Source organism: Rattus norvegicus, chromosome 17 (genome assembly GCF_021556685.1).
Source record: "Rattus norvegicus strain SHRSP/BbbUtx chromosome 17, alternate assembly SHRSP_T2T, whole genome shotgun sequence".
In the NCBI taxonomy this organism is placed as follows: Eukaryota; Metazoa; Chordata; class Mammalia; order Rodentia; family Muridae; genus Rattus; species Rattus norvegicus.
Window position 1 is genome coordinate 77986756 of NC_141550.1, and position 22380 is coordinate 78009135.

Sequence of the window (22380 nt, forward strand, 5' to 3'; positions counted from 1 at the left end):
CAGAGTCAGGAGGATCCCTGGGACTTGCTGGTCAGAGAGTCTCACCAAACCGGCAGATTCTGGGCTCAGTAAGAGACGCTGACTCAAAAGCTGATTGAGTGCAGAGCAATTGAAGATGCTAGCATTACTCTCTGGACTTTGCATGCACGCACATATATGTGCTCAGGAACAAAAACAATTATCCTCACATACACACCCCCAAAATAAAGACCTGAAGAAACAAACGTAAATTCACCCCCACCACCTCTGCGCCCAGTAGAGCATTAGAAGTCATAGTTTCCTCCACATGGGTATTTCTCCGTCTCTGTGAGCTTAAAACACATTAGTGTGATTTTTTGCATCCTAAATTGTTCAAATGCGTATAATTTCAGTCCCTGGAGATGTTAGGTATAATTATTCACATTTTGCAAAAAGCAAGAAGAAATCCTTGGGTCATAAATTAACAGTAATGGTGCATGTAATTTAGTACTTACATGTATTCGTGCATTTTCAAAGTGTTTGAAGTGTCTGTTTATAAATAATTTCCTATGACACCCAGTTGTTCCCGAGTAAAGAAACGATGGTACTAATGATAGTTTCTCTGGCATAGAGACTCTGGGTAACTTACATCCTCGTCCCAGACAGCCAAGTGTGCCCTGCCCTTTGTGTCAATTCTATATGTAACTTGAATAAGCTGCGTTTGGTCTTGAATTTTGTCTTAAATGAATACATATGGATTTATATACCCTGATTACATTGGTAAGTATGATTCATCTCTTTTCCATCTAGCAAGCATTTATTGAGCATGTGCTTGGAATTGGGACCCTTTCCAGTCTGACATTTAATTAGTCAATATTCGTCGCTAATTTGGTTCTTCCCTCAGACTCTGAGTACAAGATGAAGAACTGGAAATCAAAGGCGCGCTGCCTATGAAGAGAGGACTCATTAACCATCTAAATCCTCCCTTAAATAGGCAGGCAGTTACCAATGTTCCTGGTTCTGTTTTCCCAGCCATTCTAGTCGATCGGGGCTTCTTTAAGTCTGGAGTTCTCAAAGCTGCACGGGCATAGGCAGACCTCACGCATAGCCAGACTCACACAAAGCCAGACTCACAGGATCGAACCCAGTTTGGGAAACTGACTTACATATTAGTTTATTCCTGTGGGGAGAGCCTCTTCCGTGAGAGATTTGGACTGTGTGCTAGCTCTAAGATCCCTCAAAGATACAACATATAAAGGCACAGGGAAGGGGGAAAAAACAAAACAAAACAAAACTACAACGAAGTGAAGCTTCATTTGTAAGGAAGCCCATTTCACAGATATGAACTTCCGTTTGTTGCCCTTCGACAAACAAGAAGAAAGGTTGCAAATGGCGGTTAGAGCTCACGGAGTTCAGCAGCACTTCCTGTCGGAGTTTTTTTTTTTTTTTTTTTTCATACCTCTTCTTAGGATTTTCAAGGCAATTTTGTAGCCCATACAAATTTGTTCGTCTTTTCTCCAAAGTCCACACAAACATTTTCACATGCTCATCCAAATCCTTCTCCCAACCCCCACCCCCATCCCCCATCCCCCACCCCCGCATGCCTGCTGGGTGTGGAAGGACTTCCTCACTTCCTCCTAACTGACCTGCTGGACAAAGGCCTTAAAGCCTAGTCCAGTTCCCTCCAGTGGGCTATCTCCACCCCACCAAAACCACTTCTTTTTGCTCTGCTTCACTGTTTGTGAATGGCTTTCTGCCTCTGTCTGCTAATGGAAGATGACTTCTCCTGGTCCTTCAAAACAGACTGCCTCTTAACCTTGACCGGCTTATCCATGGGAAGATCATGTTTGTAACCTGTGGTCACTTCCCAGTACCTCTGTTCCTGAACAGTAGTGATCATTGGGTCTTCCCATGTCTGAACTCTGTGACAGCATAGCGTTTGAATGTCCCCTGTGTCCTGTTGGTATTATTCCCTGCCCGTTATTCCAGTGGAGTAGGATAAAAAACCACCTTTATTAAAAAAAAAAGTCTCTGTTTTAAATTTACCATTCCTTTCTTTTTCCGTTTTTTGCTTGCTTGTTAATATTGCGATCTGCTTAGCTCCTCTCTGCATCTTGTGCCAGTTTCTCACTTTATTAGATGACCAGTTCAAGGCATGAATCTCCATGTTGCCCGAGTCTTGGCCATTCATCTAATGCAGATGAGCTAGCCGCCTGCCCTGCCTGCCTTTCACTGCCTAATGACACCTCTTTCCCCTACTATGAAAATGGAATCACCCGTGTTCTGTGAAGGCAACAGGTAAAATGGGCAGAAATCCAGGAAAGCCAAGAATATGGACAGTGTTGACACAGACTTCACAAATCATATGTCGAACATTTGACAATGCATTCATTTATCAAAATATGTCAGTCACTCTGTTCACCTATGCAGAACAAAAGAATTTGACTAAGGCCTTTTGCAAAGATGTTGTGTTAGAGAAACTCAACCAAAAATAAATTAAAATAAAATGAAAAAGAAAAGAAGAAAGAAATGAAAGAAGGGAGGAAGGGAGGGAGGGATAGGATAAGGGAGGAAGGGAGGGAGGAAACAAGGGAGGGAGAGAGAGAGGAAGGAAGGGAGGGAAGGAGGGAGGGAGAGAGGGAGACAGGAACCCAGGAAGCCTAGATTCTGGTCTGATTGGCTACCTCATGTAGAGTCCTAATTCAAACATTTTTAGAAGTCTAAGCAAATGATTTTAACTTCAGCTGCTGACAAGGCCAAATCTGGAAATTAAGTTCCAGAGCATATTGTGCACAGGGAGAAAAAATCTCATTATCCTCTGACCTTTCTCTGCTTAAAACTGAGCAGATACCAACAATCACCGAAAAGTCATTTTTGATTTTTTTTTCAAAACCTGTTACTAATCTCTCAGCCCTCGGAGTTAGAGAATCAGATCATATTGGATTTAAAGTTGATATCCATAATAATTACAAAAAGGAAGTCATTATATTTTTTTAATTATTAAGTTAATAGCTTAAATCTAGAATGCACCAAAAATGGGAAGCTACCAGGCCCCTAATGTTCCATTTCTAGGCCCAAAGCATGGCCTTCTCTCTGGCAGCAGCGGATGTGTCTGAGGATGAGTTAAGCTGTCAATCATTACACTACTCTCTAAGTGAGATCTGGGGTCATCACACTACGCAGCACTTACTTAGGCTCTGCATACCTCATAACAACCACTGAGACAGCACTAACCAATGTATTACACAGCTGTAAAAGTTATCTTGATGGGGAGGGGAGATTTACTCAGGGAGCTTTGGAAAATTATTGGAACTGAGGCTTATATTCCCCAACCAGGAGAAAATCCAATCTTTAAAGGCCTGCAAGAGGGTCACTTTTAGAGCATTTGCTTACCATGGGATCCATCCCCAGTAACTCGTGTGTGCACGCGCGCGCGCACACACACACACACACACACACACACACACACACACACACACATACACACACACAGCTGCTGCCAGGGTAATATAGCATAGTGTCCTATTTTCTACACAATGACTACATCTAACACTGACAATAGAAAGTATGATGAAAGAATAAGTCAGTAACACAGTCACTTACGTTCATTACCAAAGTTTATGCATGCATATACCTGTGTATGCTATATCCCCAGGAGGACTGACAACAGCCTGTTTTGAATTATGGTGTTTCCAGGGCTAGGATGTCACCAGGCAATTGGGTGGTTCAATCTCCTTCATAATACTAGGCGATCACATGTATGCCACTTACAGGAATCAAAATGTTCTTTGGTACCTGCCTTCATTTACTTTACTTATTTTTGCCATTCCCACTAGTTTAAAGACTCCTAGATAACAAGAAATACACTATTTACTTGTCTCACAGCATGTTACCTAGTTCCTAGCACACAGGAAATACTGGGAAAATAACTAATTAAGGAGACTTTAGACCCTGTTGTCCAAAATGGGCGGGAGAACAACCATCTAAGTTCATCACCTTGCAGGATATTTTATTTCATATTTTACTTTGTCTTATTTTATGGAGCTGGTGTTTGAATCCAGGCACATTGTGTATGCTAGGCAATTGCTCTAAGTACTAAGCTTTCACATCAGTCCACACCCCCCCCCAATCGCATCAGTTCACCCCCCAATCACATCAGTTCACCCCCAATCACATCAGTCTACCCCCACCAATCATATCAGTCCACACCCCCCCCCCATGATTACAGCCTCATGATTATGCCAGGAAGCCAGGTTGTATTACTGGTCTTCTAAACCATCTGGAATTATGTTAATACACACTGTGATTTCACGCAGCCAAAGCACCTGACGATGGATGTTCTCAGAAGTTATCCCCATGATTCAGTGACACATGACTGTATTTGCAAACTGTAGTACGTGCAAAGAAAGAGGCAGCCATACTGATAGTGGGTGGGGCCTGGCATAGAAGGCGCTTAGCCCTGAGTATAAGGAGGAGTCAGGTTTGCAATGAGCATCAATCACTCTAGTGAGACAGATACAGTAAGGGGTGACGAACCATATGGATGCTCTGAGAATGACATCGTCACAGAACTTTTAATATGATGGGAGATACATTGGGTAGCTCCAGGTAAGCCATGGGAGAGATCTGCTTTGGATTTTATTAAAAATGCTCAGGGCAAAAATCAGTACCATATTATTTACAAGAAAGAGAATTCTCTGGGCAGGAGAGATGCTTCAGCGGGCAATTTGGTTGCTGCACAGTGTGAATACCTAAGTTCCAGGACCCAGCACTCTGATAAAAGTCTGGTGAAGCAGAGGTGCTGGGTAGTGGAGACGGGCTTTGAACCAGCCACTCTAATCAAAGCAGTGAACTACAGATTTACTGAGAGAGTCTGGCTCAAAAAAAAATGGAAGTCGGAAGTGACAAAAGAGACATTGCAGCAAATCATCTGACCTCCACACGGTCCTGTGTGGGTGAGTGTGCCAGAACACACACACACACACACACACACACACACACACGCACACACGCACACACACACACACACCCCTTCTCTGTAGAAGACATCTGTGGTGAGAGTAAGGAGAACAGGGGGAAAGGGGCAGGGATGGCTGACAGCTGCTCTCATGGGATGGAGACTGAGTTGGTGAGAAGTGTGTAGAGTGGACGTAGATTATGTAAGGAGGACAGAAGGGCCTGCCATGTTGGTAAGAGAGCTCGAAGCAGTCAGAGCAGTGTCTCGATTGTTGGTTTGGCCAACCCGTGTGACTTGGCATGGTTGGCAAGAAGGGAACGACACAGGTAGTGGTTCTCTTGCTTTGTGGAAGATTCAGGGGAGCAATGAACAGTTTGGCAGCCAGGTGCCTTAAACTTGAAATACCTAGAAGACAAGCAAGGGAAATGTCAGATACCCAGCGAGTCAGCCTGTGCATATGTGCGTTCTGTTATTGCAGAAGGCTCTTGGTTTGGGATCTATGGGAGGTTTGCGCTGGTTATAAAATCAGCTCAAACTGCTGGCTTTGCTCCAGAAGGCAGTTAGCTTGTTCTGGCACAGGAGCCTGAGAGTGGCAAAGAGCTCCTGGGTACTGGACGACATTACAGATTTCTGTACCAGCCATGAAATTGTAGACTCAAGGACACCTGAGTGACAGGGCCAGGTCAACAGTGTTAATAACCAATGTGGGGGGAGTATAATTATTTGTTTATGATGGCAAAACATTGGTAGAGTCTAAGATATCTAGTGCAAAAGGGAAAGTTACATACCACAATTCACATATGGGGACGTTAAATAGCCATTGTAGACAAGTGGTTCTGAGAAATACTCAATGGCGTGAGATTAAAATATTAAACATAGAAATGAACAGACTGGATAGTAATATTTATAATGGGAGCCCAGTTGATTTAAAGCCTGAACATAATAGATGGGAAGAAAAGTGACTGGGAGGAAATTAGTAAAAATTACCAGCTATAGTTAGTTATCAGTGGAAGATAAGAATTAACATCATTACTTGAGGTAATCTTGTAAATTAATTGGCAAAAGAATTATTTTGTAAATAAATGGAGTGTTTTAAAAATTCTGCCCAATGAATGACCTGACTCCAGTGGTTCTAGATTGAGGTTGACGGTGATTGTTGGAGAGGAAAAAGAACAATGGTGTCAACCTAGGAGAAGTAAGAGGAAGGGGGAGAAACAGTTCCTTGTCTAAAACTGCCCCACTGATTCCCTGTATGGGTCAGTCCTTTCTGTTTATTTGTCTATGGCCAGTGTATCATATGACCACAACGTTGCAAGAAAAGAGTGGGACAGGCATAAAAAAGATACGCTCAAGAAGGAAAGACAAACAAAATAATACATGTAGCTATTGTTGGCCAACATGTCTCAATACATGTGCCATGGCTCAGGCGTCCTTTCAGGAATTTCTGATTTAAGAAGGACAACTGAGAATGTCAAATTCGCACTGGATTAATTTGCATTAAATACTATCCCTCCCCTTTTCAGACACCCTCATGTAGAACAAGGAATAGAAAAAAAAACTAATAAACAAACACACAGATGTGAGTGTTGTGTACACATGTGAATTCCATTCTCGGGTAAAGTTAATTAATCAAGAGAAAGTTAAAATTTAATTAAAAATTTTGTCACTAATTCTGGCCCTAGTGATAAGGTAGAAGAATGTAATGGTTGTCACCTGTCTGTCTGTTGATTTATCATTAATTAAGCCCAGCTGGTGAAGGCATCCTTGACACTCAAGTGGCGAGATACGGCTTAGATATACTTACCATGGGTGCAAATTGAGGTCCCTTGGAGTCCCTAAATCCATGCCACTCCTATTGTATCTTCGAAACTGGCATCTGCAAAACCCAAATCCCTTTGTTACACTGATATGAAGACCTGCAAAAATAACAAACATCACTTCGCAAAATAATTGTTTCAGGATTTCAAAAATGTTTCAGTGGTGTCTAGAAATCCCTGCATATTCCTCATGCTCTTGATGGAATCCAGCCGGCTTAAGAAGATCACACTGTGCTAACAAAATCTCTCTTTCTCTGAGAAATGTTGGAGTGTGGAGCTGGTGGGAAATCTTCCCGTAACCTCGGTTTGGGAATACATTTATAAATCAGATTTTTTTCCGATGCCCCCTCTGCCTGTCCTTCTGGGTAAAAATAACTCTCCCTGCCCTACATTCAATTACACGAGATGGAGAGGCAGCCTGCTGAGTCCTACGAGGGAAGATGTTTTCAAAAGGTTAAAGTCTAGTAGGTAGAGTTATGAATGTTCTAGAAAGCCAAAGAACATAACTCCAATTCAGATATAACTCTGAACAGACTCAGATGTAAGGTTTGTGTCTAGCAGTGTAAAATTATAACTCCTTAAAAAGGCCAAGCAGAGCACCGTAGGCAGGGCCACATGTGCTGGGCAGTTTGTAATTCATCCAGATGGTTCCATGTCAGGTTTGGTTGGTTGGTTTTGGGGTGTGTGTGTGTGTGTGTGTGTGTGTGTGTGTGTGTGTGTGTGTGTGTGTTTTGTTGTTGTTGTTGGTGGTGGTGGTGGTGGTGGTTTTGGTCCATAATTCTATTTAATAGAACCTTGGCATAATGCGATAATGCATTATATTTGGTCCTCAAAGCAACCAGTCAGGTCTGTCTGCCTTTTATGGCTATAAACTCTATGACTCAGCTTTCATCGTCACCTCTAATAGCAAAGAAATGAGATGAAGCGATAGACAGGTCAGAGCAAATCTTGTACGGCTTTTTGAGGGGAAAATCAGCTTAATACGCTTCTGTGGATTTTAATTTGGAATGTTTGTGAAATATATCACATTTTGAATTTGTGCTAATGGAAAAGTTTTAAATATTGAGTGAGACTCTAAACAATGGAGGATGTCTGGTGATACAGCATTCTATTCTCTGGCTCTCCTGGCCCTGACTCTAATGTTAATGCACATTCACAAATAGACCAGGTTCTCGATGACAACAAATACCCTTGCTGGAAAAGCATATATTCATAGTGACACATTAAGACCTGCTTGGTCCCTGAAATGTCAGTGATCAAACCCCAAACCATCAAGTGAAGGCGGTAAGAGGAACATTCTAGCATACACAGCTGAGTATGTATCAAGTAGGAGCCATGGTTCCACTTGCATGAGCTCCCCCACCCCCTTGAAGAGAATCTGACCTGTGGTTTAATCCCTGGAGGTCTTCTGTTCTTGACAACCATTTCCCTCAGATTCTAGAATCCTTTGTGTGAGCTAAGCTGGCACCAGAGGCCTTTGGATGGCTAGTGCACCCAGATAGCAGTGGCTCTAGAAATCTCATAAAGCACTAGGACAAAGCAGATCGTGGTGTTCATTATATTTCTAGAGAGGAAAAGGACTTCAGACTATGTAGTTCACTGATGCAACCCAGAGGAGAACATGCTTGCAAAAGTAATAATAATAAGCCACCATAATATGAATTAAAGTACAATATCAAGTCTCAGAATGATTCTACTCTAATCCCTGGTTTAAGAGAATGCTAGTCCCGCTATCCAACAGTTAACACTACACTTGTTTACCTACATCAGAGCTGTTCACAAATCTTGCATAATACACCTGATGACAGTGTTTTCCAATTGATACGTTGGTGTCTGTTTGTCAACTTACGTCTTAAGTCATAACGTGAATTAAAATTTGGAGCCAATACTTCAGAAATTTATTTCCCTTCAACTTTGGAGATAACAAGTTGTGCTTCTTAAATTTTCATGGGTTCTAATTTTCAAAGGAGAAGTGTGTGTGTGTGTGTGTGTGTGTGTGTGTGTGTGTGTGTGTGAAGCAGGAGTGGGGTGTGGTTCTTGCCCCTTTCTGCATCTGCTTATTTGTTGACATCTGCATGAGTTTGGAAGATGGTTCAGTCACCAATGTACTTCCCTTGTGAACACAAGAGCCTCAGTCTGATCACTGTAACCTATGTGATGGTGCCTGCTTCTAACTCCAGCACTGGGAAGAAAGGAAGCAGGGGCAGAAAGAGCCCTGGGTTTACTGACCACCTAGTCCAATCTAATTAGTGAGTTCAAAGCTTATTAGAAACTCTTTCTCAAAGGATGTGGACTGTGTTCTTGAAGATGACACCAAAGGTTGTCCTCCAGCTCTTACACACATCACACACACACACAGGCACACACACACACACACACACACACACACACACACACGGGGGGGGGGGCAGGAGGGGGATCAGATTTATATCAGTAAATTCTCACTCCACAAAACATCCACACACTCCTCAGAGCTGATTGATATAAACTGCCCACCTAGATAAGACAAGTTGTCCTCTAAAAGTCCATCCCTTATGAAATAGTCACAGCTGCCTGTGGCCACTTAAAGCCACACAGATCTGGGTCGTCCTTCTCTGCCTCTATCTTGGTTTCTTCTTCTACCTTCTCATCTCTCCTGCCTTACGGAAACTCTGCCGCCCCGCCCCCGCCTTTCTTCCTCACTGCCCAATCACAGCTCTTGCCTTATCTTATGCCTGCCCTCACCTGCATATAGATAGCAATTCACAATATGCTAAAAATCATATTCACACAAGAATAAATATTTGACCTCATGTGATAATCTCTAGTCTCATTTCCATTTCTGTCAATGTAGAGGGAGTGCAATGCTCCCTTCTTTTCTTGTTTCTGTTATGGTTGGAGACATTCTAGAAGATTATTACTGGGAAAAATTATATGATAGTCAATAGATGATAGCTGTTATTGTTAGATAACTAAACAAGAATATCATCTGTCTGCTCCATAAAGAATATCCAAAATTTGTCTGGAAAACTCACAGAATGAACATTTGACTCTTGAAACTGTGAACTCTTCATGATATTTATCTTGGGGATGTAACCACACACCCTGGATTTTATGAATTAAAATGAAAGTATTCATGGGACTATGCAAAAATGTATAGCGCCCATAACAGGTTATTTCGGGTAATTGAAGAGCACAGTTCATGATGTCTAGGAAATAGAGTACCCTGAGTGTAACAGTAATGCTTAATTTATATTTTTAATGTGTATTTAAATATGAAAGCTTATTATGAACAGGAGGCTCAACAGGTCAAATGTATTAATGTAATTAAATTACTGCTTGTTGAAGCATGTTTTATTGCTCCTAATAAAAGTAAATATAAATAAATTTGGATATGTGCCCATTCAGAGTATTTGAAATTAACCACTTCACTGGTGAGGTATAAGAACATAAATTTAGGCCGAAGAAATGCAGATAGCTCAGTGGTACTGCACCCTGCCACTCAAAAAGGTGAACCCGAGTTTGGATCTCCATGACCCAAAAAGACAGACTCTCTGACACATGCCTCTACGTCCGGTGCTGGGGTAAGCATAGAGAAGGGTGAGTACCTGAACGTCATTGGTCAGCCACTCTAGCTGAATCAATGAACTCAAGGGTCAAGGAGAGACTCTGTCTCACAAACTATAAAGGTAGGGCACAATCAAGGGAAGATATGCAGTGTTACTGTCAGCTGCCATATGCACAAGCACATACTTGCAACATACATGCTCATACCCACACTAACAAGTACATACACAGACAACATGCATGGAGCTAGGGGAGAGACAGAGGCTGATTTGTGCTAACACCCTGGAGAGAAGCTGAGACAGTAGTCTAGCTTGAAGTAATCAACAGAAGAAAACCTAACCAATAAAGAAATACCATCACTGTGCTGGGGATGGCTCTCAGTGGCAGAGCATTTTATTAGCATGTGCAAGGTCCTGGGTTCAATCCCCAATACTGACAGAAAAAATAAAACTTTCAAGTATGGGCGTTACTGTCGGAGAATTTGATCCGCAGCGATTGGTCCAAGGTCTGTTTTTAATGTCCAAAAATTCAAATCCAACTAATCTTCTTCCTCAATAAAACCTAGATTTTCCATCCAGTTGGCTATATTGGCTTCTGTTAATATATATGTTCCAGAAAGAAAGAGCGTTTTCTCCCAGCAACTTCATACACATATGGTTTGTCTATACTGCAAAAATCCATGTATGTCCCATGCCAGCATGGATAGTTTTCTTATGTATTTTACAAGACTGAACAGGCAGAAAGAACACAGAGAGTCCCCCAACCTATTGATGGAGTTTCTTTTAATCGCCATATATTTTCTTGAAGGAAAAAGTCATACTTTTCGGCCATTTAATAACCAAATGCATCAGAACATTTCAACAGCTCTGTGTGAACTTAAGTGTTTACTCAAAGACATTGCACTAATCAGTAATTACTGATAGGTGTCCCTTTGCATTGGCATCCAGAATTTATTAGACATTTTCAATTCTTATCATTTTATTATTGGGGGCATAACAAGCCAATACCTCTTCCTGAAAAGAACTATCCTTACCTTAAGTATCTCAAAATTAAATACTTTGAGTACAGTCATTACTTTTGTATTTTTAGACATGGCGTCTACATATGTAGATCAAGTTGGACAAACATTGCTTTGTCCTCCTAAGTGCCAATGTTGTGGGCCTACACCGTTGGGCACAGCATTTAGAGCTGAGCTATTATTTGTGAGATTTCAGGGAATCTATTTTAATCATGAAAGCAATGTCATAATTTTTACGCAGTTCATTTTCACTTCTCTTAAATTGAAATTACATTAAATCTTGAATTATAAAAAATCCATGAAACATAACGTGTTTATTTCTTGTTTGCTTAGTGATTTTTTTCCGCCTACTAAGCATCCAGAGCCACTTAAGTAAAGACAATAGAGCCCTACTGAACACGTCTCTGAGGTATTGACTTCTAATGGCTCATAATGGCTTAAATAAGCTTACCATAATAACGCCTTATTGACATCTCCATTCTATTTTCTTCAACAATCACTTTTTAAAATTCATTTATGATTAGTAATTTTCTAGGAATTATAGTGCTAAGACAGTGTTAATATCAAGACTCCAAACATTGACTAGAAGAATCAATAAGTTTTAGAATTCACTGCATGGGAGATCAATATCTGTAATTTTAAAAAAACATCTCATTGAATTCAATAGTGGGCACACATGTGTGCATATGTGCGCTCATGAAAAGGCACCCAGTTACATGTGTGCATATGTGTGAGCATGTAAAGACACCCAGTCACGTTGTCGTATTAGAAAGGACAAGACAGAAAAGCCATACATTGCATAGTGATGTGTGACTGAGTGATGTGTGAACCGAGGCCGTGCGTGTGTTAATCTGGTGCATCTGGTTCTGTGTGGTGAGTTGATGTCAGCAAAATCAAGTCATCTGGCAATGTGCTTTTCACAGAGCATCCCTTCTTAAAGCCAAACATGGCTGCCTTCAGATTCATAGGGAAAGAGACCCAGTCCCCTAAAAATAAGGAATAAGAATAAAATCAACTCTGAATTGAAGTTAAGAAAAAATGGTTTGTCTTTAAATACACGTTTAAGGAGGCTGGATGTTTACTTGTGATTTGGAATAATATATTATGGCAAATACTTCTCTTTCTTTAGCATGAAATAAATGTTCAGGGAAAGCAAGGAAGGAAGGAAGGAGGGATGGAGGGAGGGAGGCAAGAAGGGAGGAAGGGAGAGAGGGAAGGAAGGAAGGAAAAAAGGAAGGAAGGAGGGAGGGGGAAGAAAGGGAGGAAGAAAGAGGGAAGGGAGGGAAGGAGGGAGGGAGGGAGGGAGGGAGGGAGGGAGGGATGGAGGAAAGAGCAAGTAAGCAAGAACAGTGTTTCCTTATTCTGTCACAGAGTTTGTCCCAGGATGACTGCATGGTATGTAGTTAAAAACTTGCAGGGAGGGTTTGAAATATGAAGCAACAGAGTCTGTAAACTGTTCCTTGTCAAATGGACTTATTTGAGCCTGCAGACTTCCTCTTCCCCCTATCGGTTGGATTCCAATGCCCACACTGTATCTATGGGTGCCACCGATACAGGGTTCGCGGCCGGATGATACTGACATAGCTATCAGCAATCTGCAGGTTTTCACCTTGAGTTGGGGCATCCTGAAATGAGTTGGACGCAGAAATAATATCCCTGGGTTGAGAGATTTCAAACTCTATTTATTGATAGGTGAATTACAGGACCAGATATCAGTAAGTGAACAAAGTTGGCGGAGGGTAGAAATAAACAGAGAGAGTCCCGACCATAACAGTGAGAGAGAGGACAAGAGGAAGAGGAGAAGCCAGCTGCTCTTTAGTCTTTGGTGTTAAGCTTCATGGCACCTTGGGCTCTTTCTTTGCTTCTCATTGGGCTCTCCTCTGCTCTGTTCTCATTGGAACCCTGTAAGGAATTGTCAGCATTAAATCCCTCGGCAGGGCTTACAGGGGAGCCCACCAGAGAGGTCAGCGATATGAGCTAGCATAATAACCTCTTCCTGCCTGGTACAAAGGCAGCATTCATCATTATTTAAGCAGACATACGATGCTGCTGGGGGAAATCTCAGCCACAGATCACATCAGTGTCCCGTTACAGAGGCAGGGCTCTCCCGGGGTCCACTTGGGATAGGAATCTCGAGGCTGGACTGGATGGTGGGGGCACCTCACTCAAGCTTCAAGGGAAATTAAATGCGCTAAATCAGCTGGTTAATTATCTGTGTCATTGACCTTGGAGCCTTAATGGGAAAGTATATTCCAGGCACCGCATGCCTGTAAACAAAGAATTATAAGGTGTAGTGCCCATTGCATAATTGACAGGCTGGAGAGCATTTCAATAGTGTGTAGAGAAACAAGCCACTTATGGGAAGCAAACACCTTTCCTCTATGACATTTGCTTTGCCCCTCTGACTATGCCTTCTTCAGTGTCCCCCAAAGCGATGCAATGTGTCTTATAACTTCACAAGTTGTGCTTGAGCAAAGCTTCTCCGAGAGTTTTTCCTTTCTCCTCGTTGTCAGAAAGTCTTCTTCATTTCCTCAACCTTGCCAGAAGCTGAAATCCTCAGATCCTTGCTTCATTGCGAAAGAAACTAGCATCAGTGAAGAAAAAGACCGTAACACCCAGTGCTGCCGTCCATTCTGTGACCTAACATGCAAATTCACCACCACAGCAAGTCCCAAGGGCATCTCGATGTGACTCCAAGGTGAAATGAGAAACACGGTCATGGCGGTACCGAGTCCAATCCAACCTGCATGACGAGGGCATCCCTGAGCGTCAGCCGTATGCGTCAGTGACCATTCAGTGAGCAGTCAAGCATGTCACATCCTGACCCTGCACCTCAAGGGAGTTGTGTGGGCCTAACAACGCACAGGTCACCAATACCAGAGAAGTCTAAATTCTTGTCTTCTACTCCTTGCCAAAAACAAAAGAAAGCCACACTTCGTGGTTATCTGAATATGCGTGCCTGTGTTAAAACCACAGAAATAAGGCATACCTCAGTCGAGAAGATGGCGTGGTACTCCTGACAGAACGGTCGTACCGAATGTGATGGTTCTTCATCATCATTCTTTGGCCTGCCTCTCGTTTTTCTATGGTTGGTCCATTGAGGTCCCCTCTTTCTCCCACCATGGTCCTCCCGTTTATCCCCGGAACTATGTGGTTCTTGAAGTCTTCTGCTTGCTCCTGGAGGAGTTCCAGAGAAACTGCTTGGTTTGCTGTCCGCCGTGTAGGAAGAGTGGACCATTTTATTGGTTCATTCACTGTATTCATTCTTGTTCCCTGAGTCACTATTGCTTGATTGATTTAACTCGTAAAAGAGAAGAGAGACCGAAAGAAATAGGGAAGGGGGAGAGAGAGGAGAGAAAAGAGAGGCAAAGGAATGGGGTAAAAGGGAGGAGAAAGAGACACAGGGAGGAAGGTACAGAGTAGGTAAGAAGGAGATTACTGAAGCTCCTGGGACCCTAGAATGGGATTAGACCGAAGCTAGATTTTTTACAAACACCAAGATTTCCAACTCACGTTCAGGGTCTGAGACAGCATTCCAGGATGTTCTAGAAAAGACTAGCATCCAGCTTTGAGAGAGAAGCTCTCTGGTCTCAGGCTCATTCCCAGCTGATATCTGTGCCAAGGAAATTGTCTGTGAGTGGAAATGCTTAACTCCCTAAGTAAACAATTCCAGAAAGATCCACAGACAATAAGGTTTAGAAAGGAAAAGTAAATTCTTAGTTTCTAATAAGTACTCCAACTTCATATTACAAGTTCTGCATTTTACCCCAAGATTTCGAACTCCGAGCATATACCTAACAGATTGATAATCGTCCTGGGAACTGAGAGAAAAGACACAGGAATCACATGAAATTGCTCATGAAACAGAATATCACTGAGAGCAAAGACAGGCTAAATTCGAACACGTGGAGCAATGGGTTTTCTCTTGTGAGAAGTCATTTGAGCACTTGTGACATCTGGGGGCAGCTTTCAACACTTCCCCTTTACTGCCCACGGAAGCAACTCTCTCCCTGTTGTGAGACCTGTGAGCTTGCTGGTGAGATGAATTTGATAACAGGCTTGCGGATGGAGACGGCTCACTTAGGCTCCAATAGTCTGCAATTATGAAACAGGCCCTCCAGATCCCAAAACCTGGGCAGGCAGTCGAGGCCAGAAAATCCACTCTTTATGGTCATGGATTGAAGTGGTTCACTCCACGGAGCTGCCCTAGGTATGAATGAGTAGACGCTAGCAAAGCGGAAATGTGCATTTTCCTTATGGCATAGCGTCTCACGAGAATACAGCAATGAAACTCTAGAACCAATGGTGCTTAACGAAAGGAAGAATCGTGAGCCTGGAAACAGGGAAGGCCAGTGCCTTTTTGCCAGACAGAAAAAGCATTAAAATACAGCTCTCTAAAGAGGTTGTTCAAACATGAAGAGGGAGGAGAACTATTTAAACATGCAAATGAGGAGGAGCCGGTGTCTTGGAATATGTACTGGTGGCAGGTAAGGCGGGCCAGCATATCACCTGAAGTGTGGAGGATCGCGATTTTGTGTTAATTACTCTCCATGGTGACTAGGACAGCTCTGGACTATTTAATTCAGGGATTTGAGACTGCTAATGGATCCGGCATTGTATACGGAGTGAATCAGTGCTTCCTGCTGGTTTGCTGTCTGAAAGAGTTAGAAATGGGAACCCACAGACTGCCCGCACCCACTGCTTTCACTGTTCATTCAGCCATTTGTTTCTATTAGGACCAAAGCAACTGGGGTCACATAGAAATCCAGACAGGGAAGTGGATGTCAGTAGGACACTTTGGGGAGATTAGCATGTTTTGCTGGGAGAGACGGTTTATAGCCTGCTTTATTGTATGGCGTGGTCAATAAAACTCTGACAGCTTGTGTTTGAAAAGGAGACCCTGCATCCCTTCAAAACGCCCAGATCAAAGCTGCTTTGAGCATTACTGGTTTTTGTTTTGGGTTTCTAAAAAGCATATTTTCCACCAAATTTCCATTTGGCAATTCAGGTGCCTCTGCTCTTGGCAACTGTCACATATCTGTCCAGCCAGGGTTTGCACGTGCTCACGAGGTCTAAACAAACACACTTACGACTGGATGCTTCAGAGTTCAGCACAGTGACTCATAAAAACCTAACCCAACAATAGAATGGCTGGCTCCCTCCACTGCAGGAGAGGCCCTCTGAGAAGGGACAGGGGTCCTCCAGAAGAAGCCCTAGGATCAGTGCTCTAAAGAAAAAAAGCAGTGATGTGCTTGGCAGGAAAAGCGTCCATAGGAGGGTCACGCTTTGACCTTGCCGCATCTCACAAGCTTACTTTCACCCTCCTTGGGTCGTCTTGCTAACAGTCTATGAATCACTGCACCAGCACACTACCTTTAAGACGGGAAATAACACAACCAGGACAAAAATAGTCTCCTCCTCTGTGTTCCAGACGGCATTTATACCACCCCCCCCCCACCCTTCTGCCACCTTCCAAGTGTCAGCCAGTGTGTCTTCAAGATGAGCTAAACCTCTCTGTTTCACGTCTTTGCATTTTTATGTGAATTTTGCTTTGGCTAGGCTCCCCGGAAAGCAGTGCCTGAGGCAAAAGCTTATGTGTAGTATTTTTGTAGGAAGTACAATCTCGGGAAAAAAAAAAGTAGGATTAAGGGGCAAAAATTATAAAAAGAGTGCAAGGTACTAAAAGGGTGAATTACTGCTGCCAAGCTGGCCACCCTTTGGGACCCATGTCTGGTATTGCCACTTGCTGGATCTTGTGGGGCTGACGTCCAAAATGCCATCTGAACAGCTGTAACTTCAGACAGTGTCTCAGGGGGAGGAGAAAGAATGTAGCAGCCAGCTCCCATTACCTACTGGTCAAAGTTCACTTCGTGGAATGAGTGTCCTGAATGTCTGTGAGATCCACAGGCATTGCTATGAGCTGGTCTCAAACTATGACTTTTACTTGAGTTCTTAAAAAACTGGAAGCTTCAGGCTGTGAAGTGGGAGGTGCTTGGTACAATGACATATAAGGATGTAACTATAACTTTCTTAGGGAATGCCCGTGTTCCTGAATAAGGACAGGGAGAGATATTTATGATAAGCTTTGTGCACTTTAGCTGGGCAGATTCTCAACTGGTCCAACCTGACAACACTGTCGTGGCCTGTGTCCCGCCCGCCATGTGGCCCCATTACCTGTTCATCTTAGTTTCAGCCTGGTACCTGCTTCTTCATCCCTGTCTATCTGGCAACTTCCTGTGTGTCAGTTCTCATCTGAGAACTTTCAGCCTGGGCAAGTCCCGCCTTAACTTTCTAGTCCAGCCAATAGCCGTTCAGCTCCTTTTTTGATCAATCAGAAGATGATGGTGAATAACTATGGTGTACAAAATACTAATGTAGGATATGCTTCATTAGAGATTATCCCTACGTCAGACGTGGTGGGTACTACTCTCCTGAAGTGATGTTAGCCTGATTCCATGTAGCTAGGCCAGAGCAAATGACCAGGGCCGGGAATTAGGGGGAAGGACCCAAAGATACACCTGCTACATTCTCCATGCCCCTCAAAATTGCACCAATGACCCTGTTACAATAAAGGTGATGCCCCAGGGGGGCCCTGAGAGAGACACCAACCAGGCCTTGTGGAGAAGGAAGCTAGCCTCAGTATCTTGAGCTAAAATGAAAAGGTTGATTAGATGAACTCCAATCCCTCCGATGCCATTGACTCTAGGAACACGGTTGTTATGAAGTCTCCACCATCTACTCTAAATTCCCTCAGGCTCTGCAAGCCCCGTGGATTTTCTGTCACTCAACGGCCATCCCACCTGTCCTAGGCCTTCATCCCTGAGGACCTAGTTGTCCTTTCCTATTCCCGTAGTCAAGGAAGGCAGTCTCTCACCAAGCATCCTCATCTGGCAGCATAGAAACACCAAGGAACACTCTAGTGACTTCTCTGAATGCTCTGCCTTCTTGGGACAAGGCTACCTGCTAATGTATTTTGTTCATGTCTCCTGGATCTTAATAAGCATGATTCCCAACCTAGTGGCCTGAAATGTCCTCTCTGCTTCATTTTGCAGCAGCCCTCACAGACCCTCCTAGCAGCCAAGATCAAACAGGCTGAGGTAATTTATAACTGCTCTGTTGGTCTCTAGCACGCTCACCTGAGAACCCACGGGCCCCAATGCAAAGGTCCCAGCCACCAGTCCCGGAAACTAGAATCTAAATTGGTAGAAACCAAGCTTGAAAGAAATAGAAGCACAAATTGCTTCATTGGGTTTCTAGGTCATAGTTGATGAGAGGTAGCCAATCCTCTTTCCCCTTGGTTCCCAAACTCCGGTCACCTAGCAAATACTACCCCTTACTCTAGTTTCTTTTCTGTTGCTGGGAAGGGAGGAGAAACACCCAAAGCAACTTAGAAGAAGAATGGATTTAAACCATCTTACAGGTTCAGGTCTATCACAGAAAGAAGTCAGGCCAGAAACTCAAGCATGAACTTGAAGCATGAAGACTAGAGAACCACTGCTTGCTGGTTCACAGGCTCATGATTGGCTAGCTCTCATATTTAGCTCAGGACCATTTGCTCAGGGAATTTTGCTTCCCATACTGGACCAGGCCCTCCCACATTAATTAATAATTAAGACAACCTGTCTGCCAGAGACATGCCTACAGGTCAATCTGATCTGGGCAATCCCTCAGTTGAGACTCCCCTTCTCAGATGACTCTAGGCTGTATCAAGTTGACAATTAAAGCTAACTAGGACATCTCCAAACTAGTGGTGTCCTAGTTGAGTCATTAATAGGCCACTTAATTGTTGTATAAGACTGACTGTTCTAGGTGATACGTCACATAGAATTATAAGAATTCTTCCACACACTGGCCATTATGCTTTCTTTGTTTCTGAGACAATCTTGGATGGTGTAGATAAGTAGAATGGATCTCTGAATGCAAGGAAGCAGAATTATACGTGGTAAAAATGTTGAATCCAAGAAGAACAGATTGCTGCTTCCATCAGATTTCAAGGCAACTGCTACAGCATACCACAGGTGCCTGACTGTTGTGTGTAAGGAATGGTCCCCTGCCATGGGGAGGTGGGGTACCTAGTAAGAATGGGAGCTGGATCAGCTATTGTGAGAACACATGTTATTGGGCTCAGGTTTGGTCTTCATCCCTGTTTCTATAGCTACTGTTTATGGGCCCACTACACTTGCACCAAGATTACTAAAGATGTTGACGATGGAAATGAGTTCCCTGCTTATGTTTGCCTTGATGAGTTTCTCTGAAGAGTGTTCTCTATGTTAGGCATGACCAAACAGCCTCTACATGCTTTGTGCCCACTCACCTATGCCCATCAACATACTACTTCTGTAGTCTTAGTTGTGGTTAATTTTCTAATCTTTCCCTTCTTGGGTTTTTGGTAGACCAACTAATGTATTCAATAGATATAAACTACACACGACCATATATTAATTGTAAGCGTAGTGTTACGATATTGGGCAAGAATGTAGAGATTAAAGCTGTGACTCTATTTAAATACACAGAGTGACATTGGATCATTCTAAATCTTGGCATTTCTCCCAAACTGGAAGAAGGGGTAAAGAATAGATAACTTTTGAGCCAGATCTCAAAGGGTAGGAGTTGATCAAAATAAGTTGATGGGGGTGGGTGGGTGTTGAGATGAATCAGTGGGTAACATTCTTACCAAGCAAGCCTGGTGACCTGAGTTTGATTCCCTCAGAATTCATGTGAAGATGGCAGGATAGAGACAGGTTTCCAAGATTGCCCTCTGGCTTTTACGTGAGTGTTATGGCACATGACTATACTCAAATACACACACATAGAAAGAAAGAAAGAAAGAAAGAAAGAAAGAAAGAAAGAAAGAAAGAAAGAAAGAAAGAAAGAAAGAAAGAAAGAAAGGAAGGAAGGAAGGAAGAAAGAAAGAAAGAAAGAAGGAAAGAAAGAAAGAAAGAAAGAAAGAAAGAAAGAAAGAAAGAAAGAAAGGAAAGATAAAAGGAAGGAAGGAAGGATAAAAGGAAGGAAGGAAGGAAGGAAAGAAAAGTCCTCCCCTATAGAGAAAAATCCCTATATCAAGGCCCAGGGCCGACACAGCTCATGAAGAGAACTGCAATCACTCCTGCTACTTATAGAACGTGTGCCACATAAAGACAAATAGCTAATAGATCATGTGGTACCTTTAATCATCATAAGGAATTTACTCCCAATTCAGTAGGTGACATCAATTCACTGCAGAATTTTAAATAAGATTATCACAGAATTCCACTCCAAGTTATATGTCCTAATTTATTTGTAGCAGTAGGGAGATTAACTGTAGTGTTAGGGAAACTGTCCAAGAAAAGGGTGATAACAATCTGAGCAAGCAACATGGCTATGGAGAGTGGTGACCAATAAATGAAGTGTCCCCAGAAGTTCATGTGACTAAAGCATGGTTCACAGCTAGTAGTGAGAAATGGGTGAAGACTGAAGGCTTTAACCCCACTCCATTGGTAAGTTCACAGCTGATTAACTTCATAGGAAGTGGGGCTCTGAGGGAAGACGTCATCCTGAGGAATAATATTCCTGAGGTCTTATCTTGCCCTTGTCCATCCTCTGTTTCATGCCTTCCATGAAGAGAGCAATTTAGCTCCTCCCTATATATCTGCTGTGATATTCTATCTAACCACACGCCCAAAAGAGCAGGGCCAACCCACCCAGCTGAAACGGCCTCCGTATTTGGGAACCAAAATGAGCAGGTTCCTCCTCTAAGTTGTGTCAACTGTAGTTGTGCACAAGACTGGTAAATGGGATTGGAGAGGAAGACATAATTTCGTGGCTGCTTCAGCAGGATTTTGTTGTCATTTGTTGAGATTGGGGAGACAGAGGCATGCTGACTAACCTGATTGATCTAACATGATGGTGGGAGCAGGGTATAACACTTTGGTCTTATCAGGAAAGAAGATGCAACCAGGACCAGGTATATCAGCACTAAAGTCACATAGTGTTGGTCCTATGTCTCTTATGCATTTGAATCTTAAGCTAAGTGAATTAGACTAATTTGTAATAGTGATAAGATATTGATGGCTAAAAGAGTGTTTGATCTGTTATCCAGCTCAGGAAGCAGACAGATAATACAGACTTAAAACCGGAGTTCTTGCCTGGGGGTGTAACAAAGTCACCCTATAGCTCTGTTTTAACACTTAAGTCCCCTGGCCACCCTGCCCTCCATAAGTCCTAATTCAGCAGCTCTGAGATAGTCAAGGTGTCCGAAATTTTTGCAAATATCTCCATTTAAAATGCAGGTTAAATGAATGGAGACAATGGAAAAAGAGATGAGTGTTTTAGCTGCTCAAGTCAATGGCCTTTTGGTGTGATTGACTTGGATTGATTGCCTCTTTGTAAAGTTTCCCTGTTCCCCACTTTCTCGTTGTGTTACCACCTTACCTGACTGAAAATAGACCCAGGGATCTTCGGGCTCCTTTTCCTCCGGAGAGCACAGAATACAAGATGTAAGCCATCCCATTGGAGACTTCTTCGGAGACTCAGAAATAGAAGTCGGAATCCCAGTGTACAGTGGTGTTGCCAACAGAGTGTAAATTTCAGGCACGGTGGCTGCGTTCCCAGGTCAGAGGCTTAAAGGAGTTTATGAAATGAAGGCAAATACAAGAAAACAAAAATAGCAGGAGCTCCTGATTTAGGTTCTTGAAATTCCTTGCAGTCCTGGGTACGGCCTAAGTACCCTTTCCAGAGTCAACAGTATTGATTTTACTCTCTTGCTCCTAACAATATCCAGAGAGGGGGAGGCAGGGGCAAAGGAAGAGACAGAAAAATAGAGGCACCCACAGAGATAGGATAAATAAAATAACAGATGATAGACGATTAGTAGACAGATAAGTAGATGATTAATGTAGATGACAGGTAAGATAAAAAATAGATCATAGATAGATAACAACTAGATCATATTTTCCTCTCTCCTACCCAATTTTATATTCTTTTTATTCTCTTTCTCTTAAAAAAAAACCAGAAACTAAAATTAACAAGAACAAGAACCCCACCCCCAAAAAATATTTTTTTAAGTATCAGCTTTAAATACCCAAATATATATAGATACTTCTTTA

General features: G+C 42.7%; 1 protein-coding gene across 1 annotated transcript; it reads right to left on the bottom strand.

Moving 5' to 3' along the window:
• Positions 1–4502: 4502 nt before the first annotated feature.
• LOC148000284 (uncharacterized) lies at positions 4503–21850 on the bottom strand. Its single transcript, XM_087591889.1, has 4 exons — positions 21707–21850; positions 14810–14909; positions 6720–6831; positions 4503–5320 (listed from the first exon to the last, which is right to left on the bottom strand). The coding sequence occupies exons 2-4, from the start codon at positions 14856–14858 to the stop codon at positions 5167–5169; spliced, it is 315 nt and encodes a 104-aa protein (XP_087448015.1). The 5' UTR covers positions 14859–14909; positions 21707–21850; the 3' UTR covers positions 4503–5166.
• Between the last annotated feature and the right edge of the window lie 530 nt (positions 21851–22380).

What these genes read in the sequence shown, in the direction of transcription:
- LOC148000284 (XM_087591889.1), bottom strand. Translation starts at nt 14,858, where the DNA reads ATGCTAGTCTTTTCTAGAACATCCTGGAATGCTGTCTCAGACCCTGAA. An exon ending in TGCTGTCTCAGACCCTGAAC is followed by an intron (nt 6,832 to 14,809) that starts GTGAGTTGGAAA and finishes TTATTTTTGCAG; the next exon opens with GTCTTCATATCAGTGTAACA. An exon ending in GACCTCAATTTGCACCCATG is followed by an intron (nt 5,321 to 6,719) that starts GTAAGTATATCT and finishes CTTGTCTTCTAG; the next exon opens with GTATTTCAAGTTTAAGGCAC.